The 22,500-nt window shown below is 42.9% G+C and overlaps 1 protein-coding gene across 1 annotated transcript in view; it reads left to right on the forward strand.

The window, feature by feature from the left end:
- The first annotated feature begins 1,141 nt into the window (after positions 1–1,141).
- The window catches only part of Gapvd1 (GTPase activating protein and VPS9 domains 1), a 74,154-nt gene continuing 52,795 nt past the window's right edge, over positions 1,142–22,500 (forward strand). The window contains exons 1-2 of the mRNA XM_032902681.1: positions 1,142–1,277; positions 22,400–22,500. The exon at positions 22,400–22,500 is cut by the window's right edge and continues 117 nt beyond it. Coding sequence (XP_032758572.1) covers positions 22,433–22,500 — 68 coding nt within the window. The 5' untranslated portion in view covers positions 1,142–1,277; positions 22,400–22,432. The remainder of the gene's footprint in view (positions 1,278–22,399) is intronic.

Consider the following 22,500-nt stretch of genomic DNA (forward strand, 5'->3'; position numbering starts at 1 on the left):
GCAGGGTCTTAAAGGATAGCTCCAGCTGGTCTAGACACCTTGGTCTAGACAGCTCAGACTGGTTTAAACTTTTGTCTAATTCTGAGACTTTTGCCTCAACCTCCCAAAGGTTTAGATTACAGGTGAGAGCTACCATGCCAGTTAAATTCTGATAATTTTTTTTTCTTTTTTCTTTTTTTCGGAGCTGGGGACCGAACCCAGGGCCTTGCGCTTGCTAGGCAAGCGCTCTACCACTGAGCTAAATCCCCACCCCCCTGATAATTTTTAAAAGAGGTGCATGGAAGAGGGGTGGAAAGCTGTCTGGGATCTGATTTATGTTTGAAATAGTTGGGAAGATGAGTTTCAGTCCCTCCTCCCCCATTGGGGGTGGGGCAGGAGATTCCTGCTGTTGGAGGATGTATTTATTGTCTTCAATGTTTTAAAGGGCTGTCAAGTGGGAACCAATTCTCCTTGCTTTCAGGCAGCATGACTACTAGCAAGGGCAGGAGAGACAAGGGAAGCATTTCAGCTCTGCAGGAGGCGAACTTTCTAACATTTAGAGCTGTCCAACAGAGAGGAGCAGGCTGCACTTCTTAGGGGTAGTGAGCTGACTGATACAGGAACATCCAAAACAGAAGTGAGACGGGAGGCCGTCTGGCTGAACGTGCAGGAGGATATTCCTGCCTGACTGGGAGCTGCACGGATGACCTTTAAGGTATGTTCTAACTAAGGTTTCTCTGACTGTTCACTTCTGTTAACTTGATGCGTCATATGTCATTTTTGTTTAAAACAAAACAAAACCGACCTAAACACATTTAATGTAACTGTTTGGCTTACAATGAAAATTGACAAAACGAGAAGTGGGGAATTATATTTATTATCTGAAGATACGGTCCAATTGGTATAGCTTTTAAGTGAAAGGGAGGGGGAAGAGAGATCATTGGATGATGTTTCGAGCAAGTGAGGAGTGTCATTTTTTTTTTCTCCCCACACGTCTTCTCCAGCACCAGGTACACGGAGACGTGAGGGCGGGGGATCGGCGGACAGGTCCCAGCAAGGCGGTTCGCGACCGGGAGCGGAAGGGCGGCCGCAGTCCGGACCACCGATCCCAGGGGCCCCCGCGGCGACGCGCACGCGCACTGGTGAGGGGGCAGCGCCGCCGCAGGAGGCAGAGAAACCGACTGGCGATCTGTGGCGGCGGCTGGGCGGCGGTGGCAGTTCGCAGCGAGGGCGACGGCTCCGAGGCTGAGTGGCCGTCCGGCGAGGACCAGGACGCCGTCCTCCGCATGACCTCACCGGTGAGTGCGCGTCCCCGGCCGGCCGGCGCCGTGCCCGCCGTCTGGCTACCACCTCAGCCTGCGCCTGACGGCCGCCCTGCCCGATCCCGGGGCCCTGGCCTGCCGGCGCCCGGCGACGCTCGGGTGGGAAGCGGCGCGGCCGGGCCCCGCGAGTGGGGTGGCGGCGCGCGGGCCCCGGCGGCCGGCCCAGGCGACGGGGACCCAGGGAACATGGGGGATGGGGCGGGAGCGCGACGCGGCGGGAAGGGGCGCAGTGGCGCGGGTCGCCTCTGTGGGCGTCCGGGACAGGTGGGCAACCGAGTCCCGGAGGCCCGGAGCGGACCGAATGGCTTGGGAGCGTCGCCAAGGGACGTGCCGGACGCTCCGGGCTGGCGACGTCGTGCACCCTCAAAGGCGCGCCGGGCTGGGGGGTCTGTGCACTTGCTAGTGGTGGTCTGGAAGTGTCCGTTCTTTCCATCTCTCTTCTTTCAATGACGCCTTTTATTGACGGACAGAATTGTCACGGGTGCTGGCTGGGAAGACCTCAGAAACGAACGGAATTCAATGCTTAATTCTAATTAAAGTGAGATTAAGGCGAGGTGTCAGATGAGCGGTAGGAACGAGGAGGACTCTTTTTTTTTTAACGTTTAAATTCAATTAAATTACGCTTAATAAAATGAAAATTTTGAGTTTGGGCAAAAAGGGTGAGGGCTTGGAACTAGAGTTCCCAACCCGGGGTTCCTCCGTGGATTGAATGTAGATAGACTGTAACTGGTCCTTTAGCGAGAATGAGGGTAAAATTACACCTTTATTTACAAACCAGTAATTGAAGCTGACTGTTGCTTTTAGTTATGAAAACAGGCAACAAACCACAGTAGTATTAGCAATCCCTGTGAGTTTGCCACCAGTAGAAATTACAGATATTTTTGTGTCATGTTTACAGTTGGAGCCTTCTTAAAGTATCTTCTGTTTATAGATGGATTTCTTTGAGTTAGTGAGTTTCTGTTATATCTTATGTAATAAGATACAGCTATAGATGTCAGTTTTGCATTTCATAATATGTCAGTATAATAGGTTTCTTTTTAAAAGCAATTTGAGAAGGGGACCTTAAACTTCCCCAGACTCTGCACAAAATGATTAAGAATTCCTGAAATAAAGGTAAGCTTTAGAGGAGACTTAACAGTCCCCAGATTTTGTCATTCAGTAAGAAAGAAGAGAGGAGAAAAATAAAAGAAAAAGAAAAAGAAAAGCAGACACAATGAGACTATATACATCTGAAAAGAATTTTATAATCAAGGACTGAATAGCCCTGTTCGACTAAAACTGGCACCAGGCTGGCTTCAAACTAGCTGTGTGGTCCTTCTGCCTCTGTCTTCCCAGTGCTGGGTATATAGGTGTAAGCCACGACTCCTGCCCTTAAAAAATTAAAAAACAAAACACATGGATGATACCAGTGTAGTTTTGAAAGACCAGACGGTAGCTATTTCATCTAGTGTACTAGGAATCAGCAAAATATTGGTGCGGAAGAAGAGGAAGTGAGTATCTTGGCCTTTGCATTTTTGTGCTGAGGCATCCCTTACTTTTAAGCCCCTGAAGCTTGTGAAAAGAAATTTTAGTATTTGCTGATTTTCTTCTTCCCTTACCTTTTTGTGTTTGTGTGTTGTATGGGTATGTAAATGTTCATGTGCTTACATTTGTGTGCATATGTTTTCGGAAGCCAGAGTTTCATGTTGAATGCCTTCCTGTCTCTCCACCTTAGTTTTTGAGACAAGATCGCCTACTGGCTTGCCATCAAGCCCCGATGTCCCTCCTGTTCAGGGATTATAGGCACTGGCTACTCTAGTGACTTTTTCCTTAGGAGCTGGGAGTCTGAACTCAAGCCCTCACACTCCTGTGGGAAGCACTCCACCAACTGAGTCCTTTTCCCAGCCCTCCTTCTCCTTCTCTTAAAATAAATGGACTTACTTATTGTTTCTGCATTGCTGTGGATGGAACCTCGGGTTATGCACATGCCATGAAATAGTAGGCAAGCACGCTACGAGCTGTGCAGCCAGTCCCCATTTGTGGATTCCTTAACATCATAAAAGTCATGGAGGTTTTAAATAGAGGAGAGCCTCATGTTTTTTTCTAAGTGAAAAGTAGCAGGCTCAACTGAAGTATGTCTTTAGTTGTTATTTTTTCATACAGATTAGACAGAGTCAGGAAGCTGGTACATTGTTTTCTTAAAAGTCTCTTTCAAGTTCTTCGGGTTCTGGCACTCTGCAGGTGGTACTGCCAAGGGCCACAGGCGTTCTGGACAGGTGCTCTGTGGCTGAGCTGCCTTTACACACAGCTCTGTAGTGTTTCATTTTGAGACAGGATCTCACACAGTTGCTCAGGGTAGTCTGGACCTCCCTGTGTAACCCAGACCACCCTCAGAGTGTCAACTCTTTGCTCCCTGCTCTTTTTCTTTTTTTATGCCATGCGTCCAACTGCTGTCGTTATTATATATTCACTGAATGTTTTAATTTTTCTTCCTTGCCATCTTCATGAGAGCAGAGACTCTGTCTTCATTGCTGTGCTAGAACAAGGGCTACTGCATAGTGGGTGCTCAGTAAACGGTCTGTGGATAAAGAAGCCTGCCTTTCTTCCTCTTCCTCTTCCTCTCTTTAGCTCCTGGCTTCCAACTGCATATGTAGCAGAGGATGGTGATTTGAAGACAGGGTCTCACTCTGTAGCCCTGGCTGGAACTCACCATGCAGACCAGACTGACCTTGACTTTCCCGTGCCGCCTCAGCCTTCTGAGTGGGGATTAGGGACATGTGCCGCCATGCCTGGTTCATCTAGGACACTATTTCACAAACACTGCAGCACTTCTGTGGGCATTGGTTTTCACGTGGGCATTCCATTAGCTATAGCTAGCACATGATGCCAGTAGGATTTCGCTGCACTCACCTTCCCACCATCATGAAGTGGAAGGTAAAGAGGTCTGTAGGCCAAGTTCTTTTTGTTCTGCTGAGGTTTCTTTTGCTTGTTTTGAAGGCAGGGTCTTGCTATGTGATCCAGGCTTTTCTGGAACTTGTCTCGATCTCACCAACCCTACTGTTTTTTCTTAATTACTCTCTTACCTTCTGTGCTGAGGAATATAAATTTGTTTTTGTCAAAAAAAAAAGAAGAAAAAGTAGTTCTAGACAGTATATAGATGATAGTTTTTTTTTTTAATTTATTTTATTTATATGAGTACACTGTAACTGTCTTCACACACACCAGAAGAGGGCATCGGATCTCATTACAGATGGTCGTGAGCCACCATGTGGCTTCTAGGAATTGAACTCAGGACCTCAGGAAGAGCAGTCAGCGCTCTGAACCGCTGAGCCATCTCATGTTTGTAATTCTTTTTTTTTTTTTTTTTTTTTTCCGGAGCTGGGGACCGAACCCAGGGCCTTGCGCTTCCTTGGCAAGCGCTCTACCCCTGAGCTAAATCCCCAACCCCATGTTTGTAGTTCTTAATATTGTAATTCTTACTGAAGAATTTGTAAGGGAATAAAGATAGGAGGTGGTGACAACAGTGATGGTGTGTGTCAGTTCCCCTCCTTTCCCCTCCTTGAGTTTGTTTGTTGTTGTTTTTTGAGACAGGGTTTCTTTGTGTAGCCCTGGCTGTCCTGGAGCTCATGCCTGCCTCTGCCCCCTGAGCACTGGGAGCAGACATGGAGCACTACTGCCCAGTGTTTTTCCCCTTCCCTGAAGACGAAAGCAGAACTGATGCTGCAGCGTGACGGTACATCAGCTGCCCAGCGTGTGTGACGCTTGCATTTTAATTCTGATGTGCAGGCACACGTGTGTGAGGAAGAATTGCACACGTGTTAATAGTTCTGAGAGCTGAGTACAAGTGTTACGTAGTTCTACAGCCTTTCCCCTTCCCCATTGTCTGCTGCTAGACCAGACTTTTAAGATCTGTAACTTAAATCATCCTCCTCCCATGCCCGATCCCTAAAATCTGTAACTTAACCCTTCCCCCAAATCCCCATGCCCGACCCCCTGGCTGGATGTGGTCCCAGCACTTAGGCAGAGACTGGTGAATCTTTTTGGGTTCAAGGCCAGTCTGATCTTCATGATGAGGTCTAGGCTAGCCAGAACTGTAAAGTGAGATCTTATATTTCTTTGTTTTGTTATGTTTTTATTTACTTGTTTATTTTGCAGTGTTAGGGATCAGTCTCGAGCCATAGCATGTGGGGCACTTGCTTTATTTGGAGCTGGACCCCAGCAGTCAGTCACATTTACAGCATAATGACAAATGCATCATTTGGTTGTCAAATGCCATTTTCTGGCCTTTTTATTTTCCTTATGATTTTCTCCAAGGTGCTAAGAGTTGAACCCTAAGCTTTCTCCCACTGAGTGCCCTCTCAGAATGCTGCTCTGGTTGGATTTGTCCCAGAGTTCTTTTAAGTCAGATTCAGACTAAACATTTTTAGCTGGCATGTTAAACTGATTTTAAGTCTCTCATTGTGCACCATAAGACACATCCTCTGATACCAGTTTCATTAATGACATATTTTTGATTAAGGAGTTTCACAAGACCTTTTTGTAAAGACATTCTTTCCCCCTTTTAAATAATCTGTGGACTAATACTCTTTTTTGCTTTCTCACAGTCATCCACACATATATAAGCCAGAAACTGATGAAGGGCTCTTCTTCATTGCTTTCCACCTTCTTAATTTTTTCCAGGGGTTTCTTTGTGTACTTCTTGCTGTTTTGGAACTCTCTGTAGACCAGGCTGGCTTCAAACTCCAAGATCCACTCACTGGCCTCTGCTTCCCTTGGGATTAAAGATGTGTACCATCATCCAGCTTCCATTTTATGCTTAAGATACGTTTGCTCATTTAACCTGGACTCACCGACTAGCTGGACTGGCTGGCAACAAGCCCCTGGGATGCTCCTGTCTCTGCTTCCCCACTTCTGGGATTGCAAGCATGTGTCATGACAGCAGACTTGTTTATGTAGGGAATGGGATGAAATTTAGGAGCTCATGCTTGCATGACAAGCATTATATTCACTGAGACATGTTCCTAGGCCTTCTGTCCTCCTTGGCCCCGCCCCCTTTTTTTTGAAGCAGGATCTCACTTTGTAGCCCAAATGGGCCTCAGACTTGCAGTGGCAGTTTGAGAGGCCTTCTCTTCTTAGATAATGGGCTTATGAGCAGGAGCCGACATCTCTGGTTTATGTTTTCTCTGTATGTGTACTTTTAGAGGGTACTGGGATTGCGTTTGTGTGTCCTCTATTTGTTTGAAAAGGATTGCATGTGTAACTTTGAACTCTTGATCCTCTTGTCCATACATCTCAAATTCTGGTGTCACCATGCCTAGCCTAGATTCTAGATGTAATGAGTGAGCACTCCTCTCGGTGCCTTCTTGGTTACCTTCCCAGTGCTGCTGTTTCTTTGTCCACTAGTTGGCTCCATTGAGCATGCTGCGCTACTCTCCTGTGGTGCACACAGCACCTACAGCTGTACAAGGAACTACTTCTGGTCTGACAATAGGATTTTGGAGGCTACAGATATAGTCTTTTTGTTGGTATAGCTAACTGAAATTTGTTACTTTTTTTTTAAGATTTATTCATTTATTAGATATAAGTACACTGTAGCTGTCTTCAGATACACCAGAAGAGGGCATCAGATCTCTTTACAGATGGTTGTGAGCTACCATGTGGTTGCTGGGAATTGAATTCAGGACCTCTGGAAGAGCAGTCAGTGCTCTTAACCGCTGAGCCATCTCTCCAGCCCTGAAATTTGTTACTTTTTAAGTGTAATGAACTGCAGTTAAATAAACTGCATAAAATACTAAATAAATATTTTAAAAACTACCCTTCCTGTTTGCAGAAAAGTTTAAGAGGGAAGTAGTACTAAGGCATTTACTTTACTCTTTGATCTTTTCTATTTTTCTTTCTTTGAGACACAGTCTCATAATGTAGTCCAAGCTGGCCTCAAACTTGAGATCTTGCCTCGGTATTGGGATTACAGGATGTGCCATGGTTTCCATTTCTTTTCAGAACTATTCTTTCAAAGGAGGTTATATTGGGGAGAATTGTTTGCATGTTCTAGGAATCTCAAGGGCAAATTATAATTTTTTTCTTTTTTAAGCTTGTGCAAATAGAATCCCTCTGGAAGAATAGTGTTTTCCTTAAGCTGGAAAACTTTTGTTTTTGTTTTGTTTTTTTTTGAGACAGGGTTTCTTTGTGTAGCTGTGACCATCCTGGACTCTGTAGATCAGGCTGCCTCAAACTCAGAGATCTGCCTGCCTCAGCTTCCTGAATGCTGGGATTAAAGGCTTGCACCACTACTATTCAGCTGGAAAAGCTTTTAGTTAAGTATTTGTGGCGAATAAACTACACAAACTAGTGTTTGTACAGAATTTCTATGATTCTTAACTTCCTAAGAATTGTTTTCAATTGTAAAAGAATTGGAACTAGTAATTTCTTTATAAAATATACACTTTGGAAATTGCTTAAATAATAATAATTAAAAATAATAGTAGTAGTACTTATTACTATTATTAAATGATAATAATTATTATTTTATTATTGTTATTATTATTTGAGACTATGTCTCATTGGCTGCTCAGGAGCTTGCTCTGTAGCCTAGGCTGGCCTTGAATTTAGAAGAGATCCTCCCACCTCTGCCTCCTGAGTGCTAGGATTAAAGGTGAGTACCACCATCCTTATATTATGATTTTATAAAAACATTTCCAAAAGTCCAGTTTTGTTTTGTTCCTAGGGTGAGACTCAGTTCTGAACTCTTCAGTGTAGCGCCCAGAGCAAGTGTTCAATATCAGTTGATACCTCAATTTCTCATGTAAATGAATGAATTGGAAAAGGGTTATTTAGAAAACATATTAACAGGGATAGCAAGATGGCGCAGTGGTTGCTTGCCATGTAAGTGTGACAGCTTCAGTTCTATCCCAGGGACATGTAAAGGTCAGAGAGAATCAACTGCACATGGTTGTGCTCTAACTTCCGTTATGCACACCACTACACACGTCACACACATGCACATGTAACAGTAATGAAAAAGTAAAATCTAGAAACAGACTTTTAGGAATATTATAATATAATAAATAATGATAATAGGTAGTAATAATTGTTTTGGGATTTATGTGTATGGGTATTTTGCCTGCATGTGTGTCTGTGTAACACATGCATACATTGCCTGTGGATGCCGGAAGAGGATGTCAGGTCTCCTGGAATTGGAATTACAAACAGTCAGGTGTGTGGTATGGATTGAACCTGGTTTCTCTGGGAGAGAAGTCAGTGCTCTTAACCGCTGAGCTGTCTCTTTGAGTATGAAGATGAATCTGATATCTATTAAGTATTTCTACCTGAAAGAAATACTAACATAATTTATATCAATTATGTAATTTACAGCCAGGTGTGGTGCTGTACACTTGTGCTTTTTTTCTTGGTTATTTTTTCGAGACAGATTCTCTGTGTAGCCTTAGCTTTCCTAGAACTCACTCTGTAGACCACACTGGTCTCAAATTCACAGTGATCAGCCTCTGCTTCCCAAGTGCTAGATCAGAGGTGTGCACAACCATGTCTGGCATGTGGTATATGTACTTGGAATCTGAACCATTCAGTTCTGGAGGCAAGAAGAATAAGAGTTCAAGGCTAGCCTTGACTATTGATTGAGTTTTAGAGCTATTTAAGACCCTGTCTCAAAAAACAGACACGAAAATCCCAATCCAAAACAGCAACAACAAAGCACTGTGTTGTCTTGTTTCGTGTGCGCATGTGTGCTGTGGTACAAACCCAGGACCTCATGTATGCAAGAGACGTCTAGGCCACGGTTTCGCTTAGGCCTGGGAATGTGTTCATACCCTTCTTAGTGAGTGATTTTCTTAAGGCAGAGCTGTGTGCACTCTTGTAACTATAAAGCCAGCAGGATGCCTGCTCATTATCTAAGCTGTCTGTCCAGAACGGTGCCTGCTTGGTCTTGCTTCTGTGTAATTCAGACACACCCACAGGGAGACTAGAAGAAAGCATGTGGTCAAACATGTTCAGTTCTTCCTGTTCTTCTGTTGCTTACATGCATATTTTATTAATTATTTTCTATGATTCTTGAATGATCGAGTAGTGGCTTTCAATTGGAAAAGTAAAAATATTAAAAAAGGGCCAAAGGCTAGTAACTCTTTTCCTTTACTTCATGATCAGAGTCAAGTAGTACCCTCCCAAGCAATTATTTGGATTAAATACTTTAAAAAAACAAACCTTTGTGGTACTTTAGCTCAAACCCAGGCCCTGGACATGTTAGGCAAGCACTCTACCATTGACGAACATTCCCATATAAATGCTTATGGTTTGAAAAATTTAGAAGTTTGTGGACTAGCTCAGCGGTTAGGGACACTGCTCTTGCAGAGATCCTGGATTCAGATCCTGGTGCCCATGAGGCAGCTTATAGCTGTCTGTAGTTCGGTTCCAGGGGGTCCGATGGCCTCTTTTGACCTCCGTGGGCACCAGGTACACATACATAATATCCAGGCAAGGAACTCATAACCAAATAAATTTTTAAAACTTTTTCTTAGACTAAACTGATCTATTTTTAACCCACTCTGAATATATATTATGTGTAAAGGGTGTAGTGCCTCAGACAGATTTTGGGATGCTTACAAATAAAAATATTGCTTTTTTTTCTCGTTTTTTTTTTTTTTTTTTTTTTTTTTTTTCTGGAGATAGGGTATCACTGTGAAGCCCAGGCTCACCTTGAACTTCTAGTTCCTTCTGTCTCAGTCTTGGAAGTGCTGGAGTTATGGGCACGAGCTATTCACACCTGGCTGAGAGCTTTCTGTACCAGAGAAGCTTAAGAAACAGTTTTATGGTTTTTTTTTTTCCCCTGCCAGAAAGTATTTCATCTCAGAGCTCAGAGGAGTGATATTGCATGTGTTTAGGAAGGTGAGGCAGGATTCTCATAAAGGTTTTGAGGCCCTCTTAGGAAGACCCTGTCAGAAGAGCAGAAAAATGAAGAAAGAGAAAAGGAAGGAAGAAAATAAATTAGTCTGTTTTTCCTTCCTTCTTTGAAACCAAAAAGCTAACTTTTTATAAATAGAGGTCTCTGTGGGACTGGGAGAGATGGCTCAGAGGTTGATAATTGGCTGCTCTTCTAAAGGTCCTTGTTCAATTCCCAGCAGCCACATGGTGGCTCACAACCATCTGTAATGGGATCTGATGCCAACAAGTGCTCTTTTAACTGAGACATCTCTCTAGCTCATTTTTTTTTTTTTTTTTTTTTTGGTTCTTTTTTTTGGAGCTGGGGACTGAACCCAGGGGCCTTGGCGCCCTAGGTAAGTGCTCTACCGCTGAGCTAAATCCCCAGCCCCTTCTAGCTCATTTTTTTTAAAAGTTGATTTTGTTTTATATGTGTGTGTGTGTGTGTGTGTGTGTGTGTGTGTGTGTGTGTGTGTGTGTGTCTTGAACCTATGTGTGTGCACCATATGTGTACAGGAGCCTGTGGGAGCCAGAAAAAGTGTATTGGATCCCCTGGACTTGGAATTATAGGCAAATATGGGCCCTGTAGGTGAGCAGCAAGGGTTCTTAACTGCTAAGCCAGAACTGGTCTTGTGAGGGAAAAAAGATGTGGGTACTGACTACAGTTAAGTGTGGTATTTATTAGATTGTTTTGTAAGGGGTGCTCATCTCTCGTGTGGATTTCTTAGATCCCAGAAGAGGCATCAGAGTTTCTAGAACTGAGTTACAGTTGGTGCCGAGCCATCTCTCTAGCCCTGAGCTTTTGTTCCATCATTTTAAAACATATAATAATTAGCAGTGACAGTAAGAGGTAACACTTTTAAAAAATATTTATTTTATGTATATGAGTACACTGTAGCTGTCTTCAGATAGACACACCAGAAGAGGACATCGAATCCCATTACAGATGGTTGTGAGCCACCATGTGGCTCTGGAAAAGCAGTCAGTGTTCTTAGCCACTGAGCCATCTCTCCAGTCCAAGAGCTAACAATTATGGTGGTTGATTTTTTGGTTTTTTGTTTGTTTGTTTGTTTGTTTTTTTGGTATTATATAAAGTAGTAGAAATTATGAATTCTATTCTATAAGGACATTTTAATTTGTTTTTAGAGATTCTTTTTTATTTTATTTTATGAGTCTTTTGTCTGTGTGTATATCTGTGCACCAAATAAGTAGTACCAAGTGCTCTTGAAGATCAGAGGAGGGCATCTGATGCCTTGGAACTGGGGTTACAGGCAGTTTGAGCCACTGTGGGGGAACTGAGAGCTGCAGGAGCCGTGAGTACTCCTACCTCCTGAGCCAGCTCTCTGCATCCGATGAGCAATGAGGAGGCAGTTTTTTGTTTGTTTGTTTTTGTTTTTTTTTGTTTGTTTTTTTAATGAGGGCATTTTAATGGTTGGATTATATTGAACAGCTATTTTGGGGCTAAGGAGATGACTCAGTAGGAAAAAGTATTTGCTATAAAAGTCTGTTGACCTGAGTTCAAGTCCTAGAACTGGTGTGAAAGTGGAAAGAAAGAACTGACTAGAGAAAGTTGCCCTCTGACCTCCATGTTCCTTCTGTGCTGAGCATGCTCTGTTACCCGTGCCCCATACACCATAATAACTGGTGTTTTGGGGTTGGGGATTTAGCTCAGTGGTAGAGCGCTTGCCTAGGAAGCGCAGGCCCTGGGTTCGATCCCCAGCTCCCAAAAAAAAAAAAAAAAAAACTGGTGTTTTAGGCCAGGAGTGTTCTTTTGGGTAGAAGCACAGTCGATGATAGTAACGCTGATTAAGGTTTAATGAGTTATGATTATTGTAACAACAACATCCCAGTTTGGAGCTGTAACTCAACTGTTAAGAGCTTGTGTAGCGTCTATGAAGTTCTGACTTTAACCCCCAACACTATATAAGCTGTCCATGCACTACAGTGCACCCTTGTAATCCCAGTGCTCAGGAGGTGCAGACAGAAAGAAACTCAAGGTCATCCTTGACTACACAGCCCACTTGAGATTGCCTTAAAAACAGTAACAACAAAGAAATACAGAACGTGTTTGGTAAATTTGATAAATTGTGCCATGTAGGCACTGCTTTTCTTTTCTTTTCTTTTTTTTTTTCTTTTCTTTTCTTTTTTTTCGGAGCTGGGGACGGAACCCAGGGCCTTGCGCTTGCTAGACAAGCACTCTACCACTGAGCTAAGTCCCCAACCCCTGCTTTTCTTTTTTAAAAAGATTTATTTATTCGTATTTTATGTGTATGTGTGTTTTGTCTGCATGTACGTCTGTACGACATGTGTTTGCTGTGTCTGAGGAGGCCAGAAGAAGGTGTCAGATTCCCTGGGACTGAGTTATAGTCAGTTTCCATGTGGGTGCAGAGAATTGAACTTGGGTCCTCTGGATGAGCAGCCATTGGTCTTAGCCACTGAGCCATCTCTCCAGCTCCTTATTCACTTTTACAAGTTTGTGTGTGCACGTACGTGTGCGTATGCATGTGTGTGCGTGCATGAAGAGGCTGGCAGAGGGCATCAGAGCCTCCTGGGGTTGGAGTTAACAGGCATCTGTAAGCCATCCTACGTCCTTCCAAGAGAGCAACAAGCACAGCAAGCATGCTGGGTAACATTCCGGGTTAATTCCTAGCAGTTTTTTCCCTAAATTTATTTATATATATATATATATCACTTCCTTCCTAGACTTTGAGGGACTTGAGATTATTTAGTCCTGAAGTCCAACTAAAACTTACGTTGTCCGGCAGTTGGAGCTTCTCAAGAAAGCTGGGCGTTGTCTGCACTCTGACTTAAACATATGAGGGCTTGTTCCAAGAGTGAGGCAGTTCAGTTATTGCTTACGTCTAATTAATCCATGCAGTTTCATGCACGTTTACGTTATGGTCATGCTTATCCTCACCGTCTAAGCTTCTTCCATCCTCCTCCTTTCCCAACAAGTCCAGTGCTAGTTCTACTGCGTGGGCAACTGTTAACAGTAACCGTGACCAAATAAGGTTATTCGTCTCATAGCTGGGAGACACATGAATGGCTTATAGACAGATGGACAGACAGACAGACGGACACACACATGTTACTAGTTCGACCTTGGGAAATGAAATCGTTTTTACTTTCCTCAGCTGTGTAGCTCTATGTTGTAATCAAAACTACTTATATATCATCAGGTATAGTGTATACACCTTTGATTCTAGCACTTGGGAGGCAGAAGACTGTGAACTCTCCCATCTTGTTTTTTGAGACAGGGTTTCTCTGTGAAGCTCTGGGTATCCTGGAACTTACTTGTAGACCAGGCTGGCCTTGAACTCACAGAGATCCACCTGCCTCTGCTTCTGCCACCCCAGTGAGTTTCAAGATCTGTCTCAAAACAACAACAACAACACCCCACAAAAGCAAAACAAACAAAATCCCAAAAGACTTTAGGTGGCTCTGTGGGTAAAGGGGTTTGCTGCCAATGCTGAGAGCCTGAGTCCCATCCTTGGGCCCACACGGTAGAGGGTGAGAACTGACTCCACAAGCTAGTCTCAGATTTCTGACTTGCACATGCTCTGTGACACCCCTCAACCCACGTGAGTGAGTGAATAACAAATTAAGGAGGGGTTCTCACCGTCAGGGCTGGGAGTGTTGGTGCAGCACATGCTTAGCACGCCTATGCATCTGGGTTCAGCTTCCAGTGTCAAACCAAAGCAAAAGAAACAGTCATGTATTCCATGGATGAAACTGGAGTGTTTAGGCACTCTGGTGATGCAGGGGGCAGGCTTGAAATGTAGTAGTTACTACTGTTTCCTAACACCTATGTACTTACTACCTCTCGTCACGTGAAACTGTTCAACTACAACCATTCTACATTGTCTCTGTCTCTGTCACTCTCCAGGTAGACAAATTATCACTGTGGCCCAGTTTGGTCTAGCCTACTGTGTAGCTTAGGCTGGCCTTAACTTGCAGCAACTCTTTTATATCAGCCCCCCAAGTGCTGGTGTTACATGTATAAGCCACTGGCTACCACCTGTTTTTTCTTATTTTATATGTGTGAATATTTTGCTGCATGTATGTATGAGTACCCACACATGTCCGGTGCCTGTGAAGGTCAGAAAAGGGAGTTGGATCCCCTGGAACTGGAGTTACATGGTTGTGTGCCACCTTGTGATGGCTAGAACTTGAACCAGGGTCACCTTGCAAGAGTAACTAGTGTTCTTAACTACTGTGTTACCTCCACAGACCTGGCAATATGTTCATTGCTGGGGACTAACCCCAGACAATCATTCTGCTTCTAAGATGCATCCCTAGCCAGGGTCCTGGTTATTTCAAAAAGGGTTTCAAACTCAGGATTCATCTGCTTCAGCCCCCTGAGTACTGGAATTGCTGGTTTGAACCACCATGTTTTGGCTCAGCCATAACTTCTGCTAGCTTAAGATAAGGTTCGCTGTGGTGAGAGTTACCATCAAAGCTGGCTGAATGCATTGCTTAAGTGTGGTGCTTGTCTGTCATGTGGGAGGGACATGGATTCAGTCTCCTGCTCTGTAAGGCCTGCAACAACAAAGCCAACCAACCACAAAACACTTTCCTTACAACAGTTCTGCTTAGGGAATATATTTACCTTGCTGCATGTGAAACCAGTGCAGATTTGTATTTTGCTTTTCTGATCTCAGCAAACTAAAAGAAAAAAATATGTATATAATACTGTATGTCACAGAATGCTGGTCTGTTCTAAACACCATAGGCTAGCTGGTGCCTTTCCTAGGTATTAGTTGAATACACTACAGCATTTATACTTTTCTCAAGGTTATTTGAATTCACTCAACTGATGGTTGCATTTAAAAGCATATTACTTACATAATTAAAAAGCCTTGCCAGGGCTGGAGAGATGGCTCAGCGGTTAAGAGCACCCGACTACTCTTCCAGAGGTCCTGAGTTCAATTCCCAGCAACCACATGGTGGCTCACAACCATCTGTAAAGAGATCCGATGCCCTCTTTTGGTGTGTCTGAAGACAGCTACAGTGTAATTATATATAATAAATGAATAAATCTTTAAAAAAAAAAAAAAAAAGCCTTGCCAGGTAGTGGTGGTGTTAATACCAGACCTTGGGGAGGCAGATCTCTGAGTCTGAGGCCAGCCTGGTCTACAGAGTGAGTTCCAGGATAGCCAGGACTACAGAGAGAAAAACAAAACAAAACAAACAAACCACAGTTTTGCTAGGTTTACACCTGTATCCTAGCTTTCAGGAAGCTGAGGCAGGAGGACTGCAGTAAGTTGGAGGTCAGCCTGGACTAAATAGTAAAATTCAAAGTCAGCCTGGAATATATAACAAAACTCTCATAGAAACAAGAGAACTCTTAATAGACAACAATAAAGATGGGCAAAACCCAAGCAAGCCCTCCCATTGTCTTTTGGAATAGCTGTAGAGTCCCACAGACCTTGTGTTACGTCTCCCTACCTCCTACCCTGTCACACTTGTCTGCTGTGCCGAATACAGTGAACACTACTGTAGACTGACACTAACCAAAGCTCACGGCTTACTCAGGTTTCCTCACTTTTCAACTTCTCTTCTAGTATACTCCATTGCATTGTTATCACTGTATGAGTTTTAGTTGAAACATTTTTTAAAAGGTTTACTTATTTATGTGTATGAGTGCTTTATTTGCATGTATGTCTGCATAGCAGAAGAGGGCATCAGATCCCATTACAGATGGTTGTGAGCCACCATGTGGTTGCTGGGATTTGAACTCAGGACCTCTGGAAGAGCAAATAGTCCTCTTAACCTTTGAGCCATCTCTCCAGCCCCCTAATTGAAACATTTTTAATTCAACACCTTATTTGGAAGAAATTCTTTATTCTCAAATTTCAAAGGCCTCTCATCTGTAAGGTGTACTAATTACTAGTAATGCTCTTAGCTGTCTCTTGATCTCACTTTTAATGCTTTGCAAGTTTGAGTCTCTGGGGCTAGAGATGGCTCAGCTGACAGAGTGCTTCCTAGCCTGCACAAGACTCCCAGCACATGGCGGCCTGTGTCTTAGCACCAGGGAGTTGGATGCAGGAAGCCATCCACCATCTTCATCCAAAGCCATCTTCAGTTTTTCAGGGAGTTTGAGGCCAACCTATTCTTGATAAGATACTGCCTTCAAAAAACAAAATAAAAAACTCACAAACAAAAACAAAATAGGTGTAGGTCCCGTGTTAGCTAGTAGTCTGTCACATCTCTTTAATAATAACCTTGATTTTAGTCAGGCGCAGTGGCACTTTAATCCCAGCACTCAAAAGTGGTAGAACAAGGTCAGCCTGGTCTACATAGCTATCTAGTAAACCACCTCAACAGAAAAACAAACAAAACATGTGCGTAACCTTGATGCTTCCCACTTTCTCAAAAGGTTTAATTACCGCCTCCCCCCCACCCCCAGACCAGGCTGGCCTCAAATCCAGAGATCTGCATGCCTCTGCCTCCTAAATGCAGGGATAAAGATGTGTGCCAGCACACCTGGCTAAAGGTTTAGTTTCCATCAACTCTGCCATGTTATGGAGATGGAGGCTTTTCTGTGTGGTTCAGATGAAGACATCATTTTGGCCTCAGGTTATGTGACAATAGATGTCAGAGGTCACAGATCACATATCAGAGGCCATCATGGTTTTGGTTTGTTTGTTTTTGAGACAGAGTCCTGGCTGGCCTTGGACTTGCTTTGTAGACTAGGCCTGTATCAAACTCATAGAAGTTGGCCTGCCTCTGCCTCCTGAGTGCAGGCCTTAAAGGTGTGCACCACCATGATGGTAAGTGGTCAGTCTTAAGTTCATCAGACCTACTCCAGTTTTAGTTTCCTTCCCACTTTATTGACTACTAAAGTGTCCTCTATAGAAGTGAATACATTGGATTTGGTTTCATGTTCACTCTCTTAATGCTAATGAAAGGATACTTACTATTTGGGCCAAGGATGTAGTTTGATGGTAGAATGCCTGTCAAATACAAATATAATTTGTGAACTCTAGTACATTAAAGTTATAAGGAGTATCTTGTATTGTAGATGTCAACAATTGCATTCAGTCCTCTGTTCCTCAGAGAGAAGGAGAGAAGAAGAGAGCATGGGAGGGAGACACAGAAAGAGAGAACCTAAGATAAGCTAGATAGTAGGCTGTTTACTTGAACTCTAAATGCTGCCTTAAAGTTGAAAATTAGTAAATACACCATTATAAATTGGGATGCTTTTAATTAGAGACTCATAAAATGTGAGATGATGCTCTATTCTGAAATGTTATTGTGGAGTAATATTTGAAATAAATATTTTTGAGAGTCTTATAGCCCACACTGTTCTCAAATTTGCATTGTATTTGACCTTGAACTTTTGATCTTCCTGCCTTCCCCAGTGTTGACATTATAGTTGTGTGTCACTCTGTCCTGTTAACTGTTGACATTTGTACTAGATGTATTTTCCTTAGAACTTCTAGTGTAGTTTTCTAGTGTAGCTCAGAAATACCTTATCAGGTTCGTGCTTCTTCTCTATGCTCTTCCATAGAGGAGATAAACTTACTTATTAGAAGTTGGCGGGGTTGGGGATTTAGCTCAGTGGTAGGCGCTTGCCCTAGCGAACACAAGGCCCTGGGTTGGTCCCCAGCTCGAAAAAAAAAAAAAAAAAAAAAAAAAAAAAAAAAAAAAAAAAGAAAAAGAAAAAAAAGTTGGAAACTTTCCGTAGGGGCGAATGGACTGTAGAAGACTGGTTATTATCCCCCCACCATCTTAACGTGAAAACGGTTATAGACAACATGACTAGAAGGTATAGCCATGTTCCATAAAATCTTACTAAGGGGATGGAGAGGTGGCTCTGTGGGTAAGAGCATGTGCTGCTCTTGTAGAAGATATGCGTTTGATTCCTAGCACCCATTGGGTGACTAAGCTGTGACTCTAGCTGCACAGGATCCACTGCCCTATTCTGGTCTCTGTGGGCACTGCACCCATGCACATACACAGAAAGTTAAAAATAAATCTTTAAAAGTTTTATAGTCTGGGGCTGGGGAAATGGCTCAGCAGGTAGAGGTGCTGGCCTTGCAAATCTGGCAATCTGAGTTTGATGAAAGATGAAAGAACTGACTACAGATGTGTCCTCTGACACATGTGGACACTGTGGCATGTGCTCCTCCAATACACTGTAATACTACATTTCTTTTTGAGATAGTGCTCTAATTAGCAGACCTGGAATGCTCTATGCAGACCAAGCTGGCCTTGCACTTGCTTGCCTCTGTCTCCTGAGTGCTGGGATCAAAGGTATGTGCCAACATGCTAGGCATAAATGAATATTTTAAAAAGATTTATTTATTTATTCTATATAAATACACTGTACCTGCCTTCAGACACACCAGAAGAGGGCATCAGATTTTATTACAGATGGTTGTAAGCCACCATGCGGTTGCTGGGATTTGAACTCAGGACCTTTGGAAGAGCGGTCAGTACTCTTAACAGCTGAGCCATCTTTCCTGCCCAGCATAAATGAATTTTAAAGTCTTTGTTAAGTTAAATTAAATGGGTCATAAAATCACAAGTCATGAATCTGTGGGGTGGGAAGGGTCATTCATAGGGATTGAGGATAATGGAGGTCAGTTCTTAGATTGGATGGAACGAAACATTTTAAGTGTTAATCTTTTTATTTTAATTTTGCTTAAATTATTATTATTATTATTAGTAGTAGTAGTAGTATTAGTATTAGTAGTAGTAGTAGTAGTAGTAGTAGATGTTACTTAGTTTATGTGTGTCAGTGTTTTACTTGCATGTATATATGTATACCACATGTGTGCCTAGTGACATTGGAGGTCAGGAGAGGGCACCAGATCCCCTAGAACTAGTGTAATGATCAGACAAACTACCATATGGGTTCTGAGAACCAAATATGAACACTCTAGAAAAGCAGCAGACACTCCTAACTGTTGATTTTCTCTTCAGCTCCATTAAGCTTTAAGTTTTAAGGGTCTGTTGTTATTGTTGTTTTGTTTTTTGAGAGGGTCTCTCTATAGTTCTGGCTGTCCTGAACTTGCCGTGTAAACTGTTTATAATTGCTGAGATTAAAGGTGTGGACCACCATGCCTAGTCCTAAATTTTAATTTTGAAGTTATATTTGAAGATTTTAACTTCTGAATTGCATAAATACGTTTTTATTTTGCTGTGTCATTGAAGACATGTTTACTCAGTAGCTTGAACAGTATTTTGGTTATGAGATTATGGGCTCTTTGAGATTAGGGGAATCGGGCTGAGTTCCAGCAAAACTCAAGAACATATTTGTTATTGCAACTCTCATAATATTAATTGTCTGTGTTTCGTTTATGAGCCCAGAGCCTCATGCATGCTAGGCTTGACCACTGAGCTGTACCCCAGCCTTATAGTACTCAATTTAAAAATTTGGGGATTATGTATATGTGTGTATATTTTATTATTTTTTTAAGGACTGGATTTTGATGTGACCACCCTATCCCTATTTTTTTTTATTATTTGAGAGTCTTTACTGTATATTCTTGACTGATCTGGATCTCACTATGTAGACTAGGCTGGCCTCAAAATCAGAGAGATCTACCTGCATCTGCCTCCTGAGTGCTGGGGTATAGGTGTGTCACCACACCTAGCAGTATTTTTAATTGTGTATTTTGTGTGTGAGTGTGTTCATGTGAGCGCAGGTGCCTACAGAGGTGAGAAGAGGATATCAGATCCCCTGGAGCTAGGGGTACAGGAGGTTGTGTAGGCCCTGGAGACCTCGCTAGGCTCTCTGCAGGAGTAGCAGACGCGGGCTGGAGAGATGGCTCAGCCGTTAAAGGCTAGGCTCACAACCAAAAATATAGGAGTAGCAGACGCTCTTACATAATGAGCTGTTCTCCAGCCCCCGCGCTTAGTTCTCAGCCAGACTTTTTTTTTCCCCAAAGACAATTTTTTTCTTTGAGACTTTTTTTTTGAGTTAGTAGTTACTCTCTGCTCATACAATTTTGTTATCTTAAGTATTGGTATTCCTGTTGTTAATGCAAGACATTTGTGGTCTGGCAGTTCAAGGGTCTGGCTTAGATAGTAATGCTTTAAAGTTTGTGTACAGTTTGTATTTGTTTGTTTAGTTATTAGAAAAATAAGAGTTGTTTGATGGGCTGGAGAGATGGCTCAGGGGTTAAGAGCACTGACTGCTCTTCCAGAGGTCCTGAGTTCAATTCCCAGCAACCACATGGTGGCTCCCAACCATCTGTAAAGAGATCTGATGCCCTCTTCTGGTGTGTGTGAGGACAGCGACAGTGTACTCACATACATGAAATAAATAAAATCTAAAAACAACAGCAAAAACAAAACAAAATCAAAAAATAAAAAAGAGTTGTTTGATTTTTATCTATACCTTTGGCACATATTTATCCAGTTACTGTGAACTAGGCCATCACCTAAGCCTGAGAGCAGGGCAGTGAACCAAACAGACAAATCCTGGCCATGGTGGCACACTGTTAGATGTAGAAGCCTCCCAGTAAGGACGGTTAACAAGCAAGTTAGCTGTCTGTAGTAAATGCTAGGTAGATCCTGGAGGGGCAAAGATTTAGCTAGGGAAGACCACGTCAGCTTTTGGATTTCATTCTGCGTATAAGGTAAGGTCTTGAGATGGTTTCTAGTCAAGGAATAAAATGGTGTGACTATCAGATACACTCTATGGGGAGAGCACACTTTGGGAATTCAAAATAGGGAGCAAGGAAATCAACTAGTTCATAGGCCTTCCAGGGAGGTGGGGCGGACTCCTAGTGAAAACAGTAACCACATAGATTTCTTTTCTTTTCTCTTTCTTTCTTTTTGTTGTTTGTTTGTTTGTTTGATTGATTTGTTTTTTGAGACTGGATTTCTCTTATGTAGCCCGGGCTATCCTAGAACTCTTCGAACTCAGAGACTAATCTGCCTCTGCCTCCCCAGTGCTAGGATTAAAGGTGTGCCTCCTCACCGACCACTTAGATTATTTCACAGATAGAATCAACAGGGTGTATTGATGGCAATATGAAAGCAGTCAAGGATGACTTCATGGCTAATAAGCAGAGGAACCTCCCTAAATAGATTTAGATTTATTTGTTGCTGTTAACTCTAATTTAGAAACAGTCTGCTGAGTGTGTGGTGCGCGCCTATAATTTCAGGTCTTGGGAGGCTAAAGGTAGGAGGATCAGGAGTCCAGATCATTCTCAGCTATGTGGTGAATTTGAGGCAAGCCTGGACTGTATGAGACTGTCTCAGAAAACCAACAAGAGGACTGAGGATGCAGCTCAGATGGTAGAGTGCTTGCCCGCACAAATTGTGGGTTCAATCCACAGCACTACATAATTGGGCAGGATAGCCCATTCCTGTAATTGTAGCACTTGGGAGGTAGAAGCAGGATGAACAGGAGTTCAGGATCATCCTTAGGTACATAAAGGATTCAAAGCTAATCTGTGCTATGTGAAACTGTATTTCCAAAAAATAATATACGTAAGATCTGGATAGATGACTGAGTGGTTAGAATGCTTCTTCAGTAACCATGAGAACAGGAATTCAAATCCCTACATCCACTTAGCAAGCCAGGGATCTGTGCATGCCTGTAACCCCAGCTCTAGGTGGGACAAAGACAGGAGGCTCGCTGGAGCTTGCTGGCTTTCAGCCTAGACAAAACATGACCTGGTTCTGGGAGAGACCCCGCCTTTAAGAAATAGAGAGTGATAAAGCACATCCAATGCCTTGTGTGGCTTATGTGTATATATTCATAGAGGCTCACACACATGGGCAAACATGCATACTTTTTTAAAAAAATCATGGTCCAGTGAGATGGCCCATGTAGTAAATGCACCTGATACCAAGTCTGAGGACCTGTTTAGTTCTTGAGACCCACATGCTAAAAGGAGAGAACTAGCCTCCCACAATTTGTCCCCTGACTTCCATACATATGCTATGATATGCCCCCCATATATAAATGCAAAAGTAAAATAAAATATTTTAAAAATTTGTGTTTCTTACTGAGCAGTGGTGATGCATACCTTTAATCCCAGCACTCAGGAGTCAGAGGCAGGTGGATCTCTGAGTTCTGGGCCACCCTGGTCTACAGAGTGAGTTCCAGGACAGCCAGGGCTACACACGGAGAAACCCTGTCTCAAAAAAACAACAACAACAATCCTTTTGATTTTAGAAAAAAATGATGTGACATAAACTTGAATTTTGCCTTTTTTTATTTTTAGTGATCAACCTTTGTACCTTTTCCGAATTCAAAGATGGTGAAGCTAGATATTCACACATTGGCCCACCACCTCAAGCAGGAGCGCTTATATGTGAGCTCTGA

The sequence above is a fragment of the Rattus rattus genome, chromosome 5, assembly GCF_011064425.1.
Source record: "Rattus rattus isolate New Zealand chromosome 5, Rrattus_CSIRO_v1, whole genome shotgun sequence".
Classification (NCBI taxonomy): Eukaryota; Metazoa; Chordata; class Mammalia; order Rodentia; family Muridae; genus Rattus; species Rattus rattus.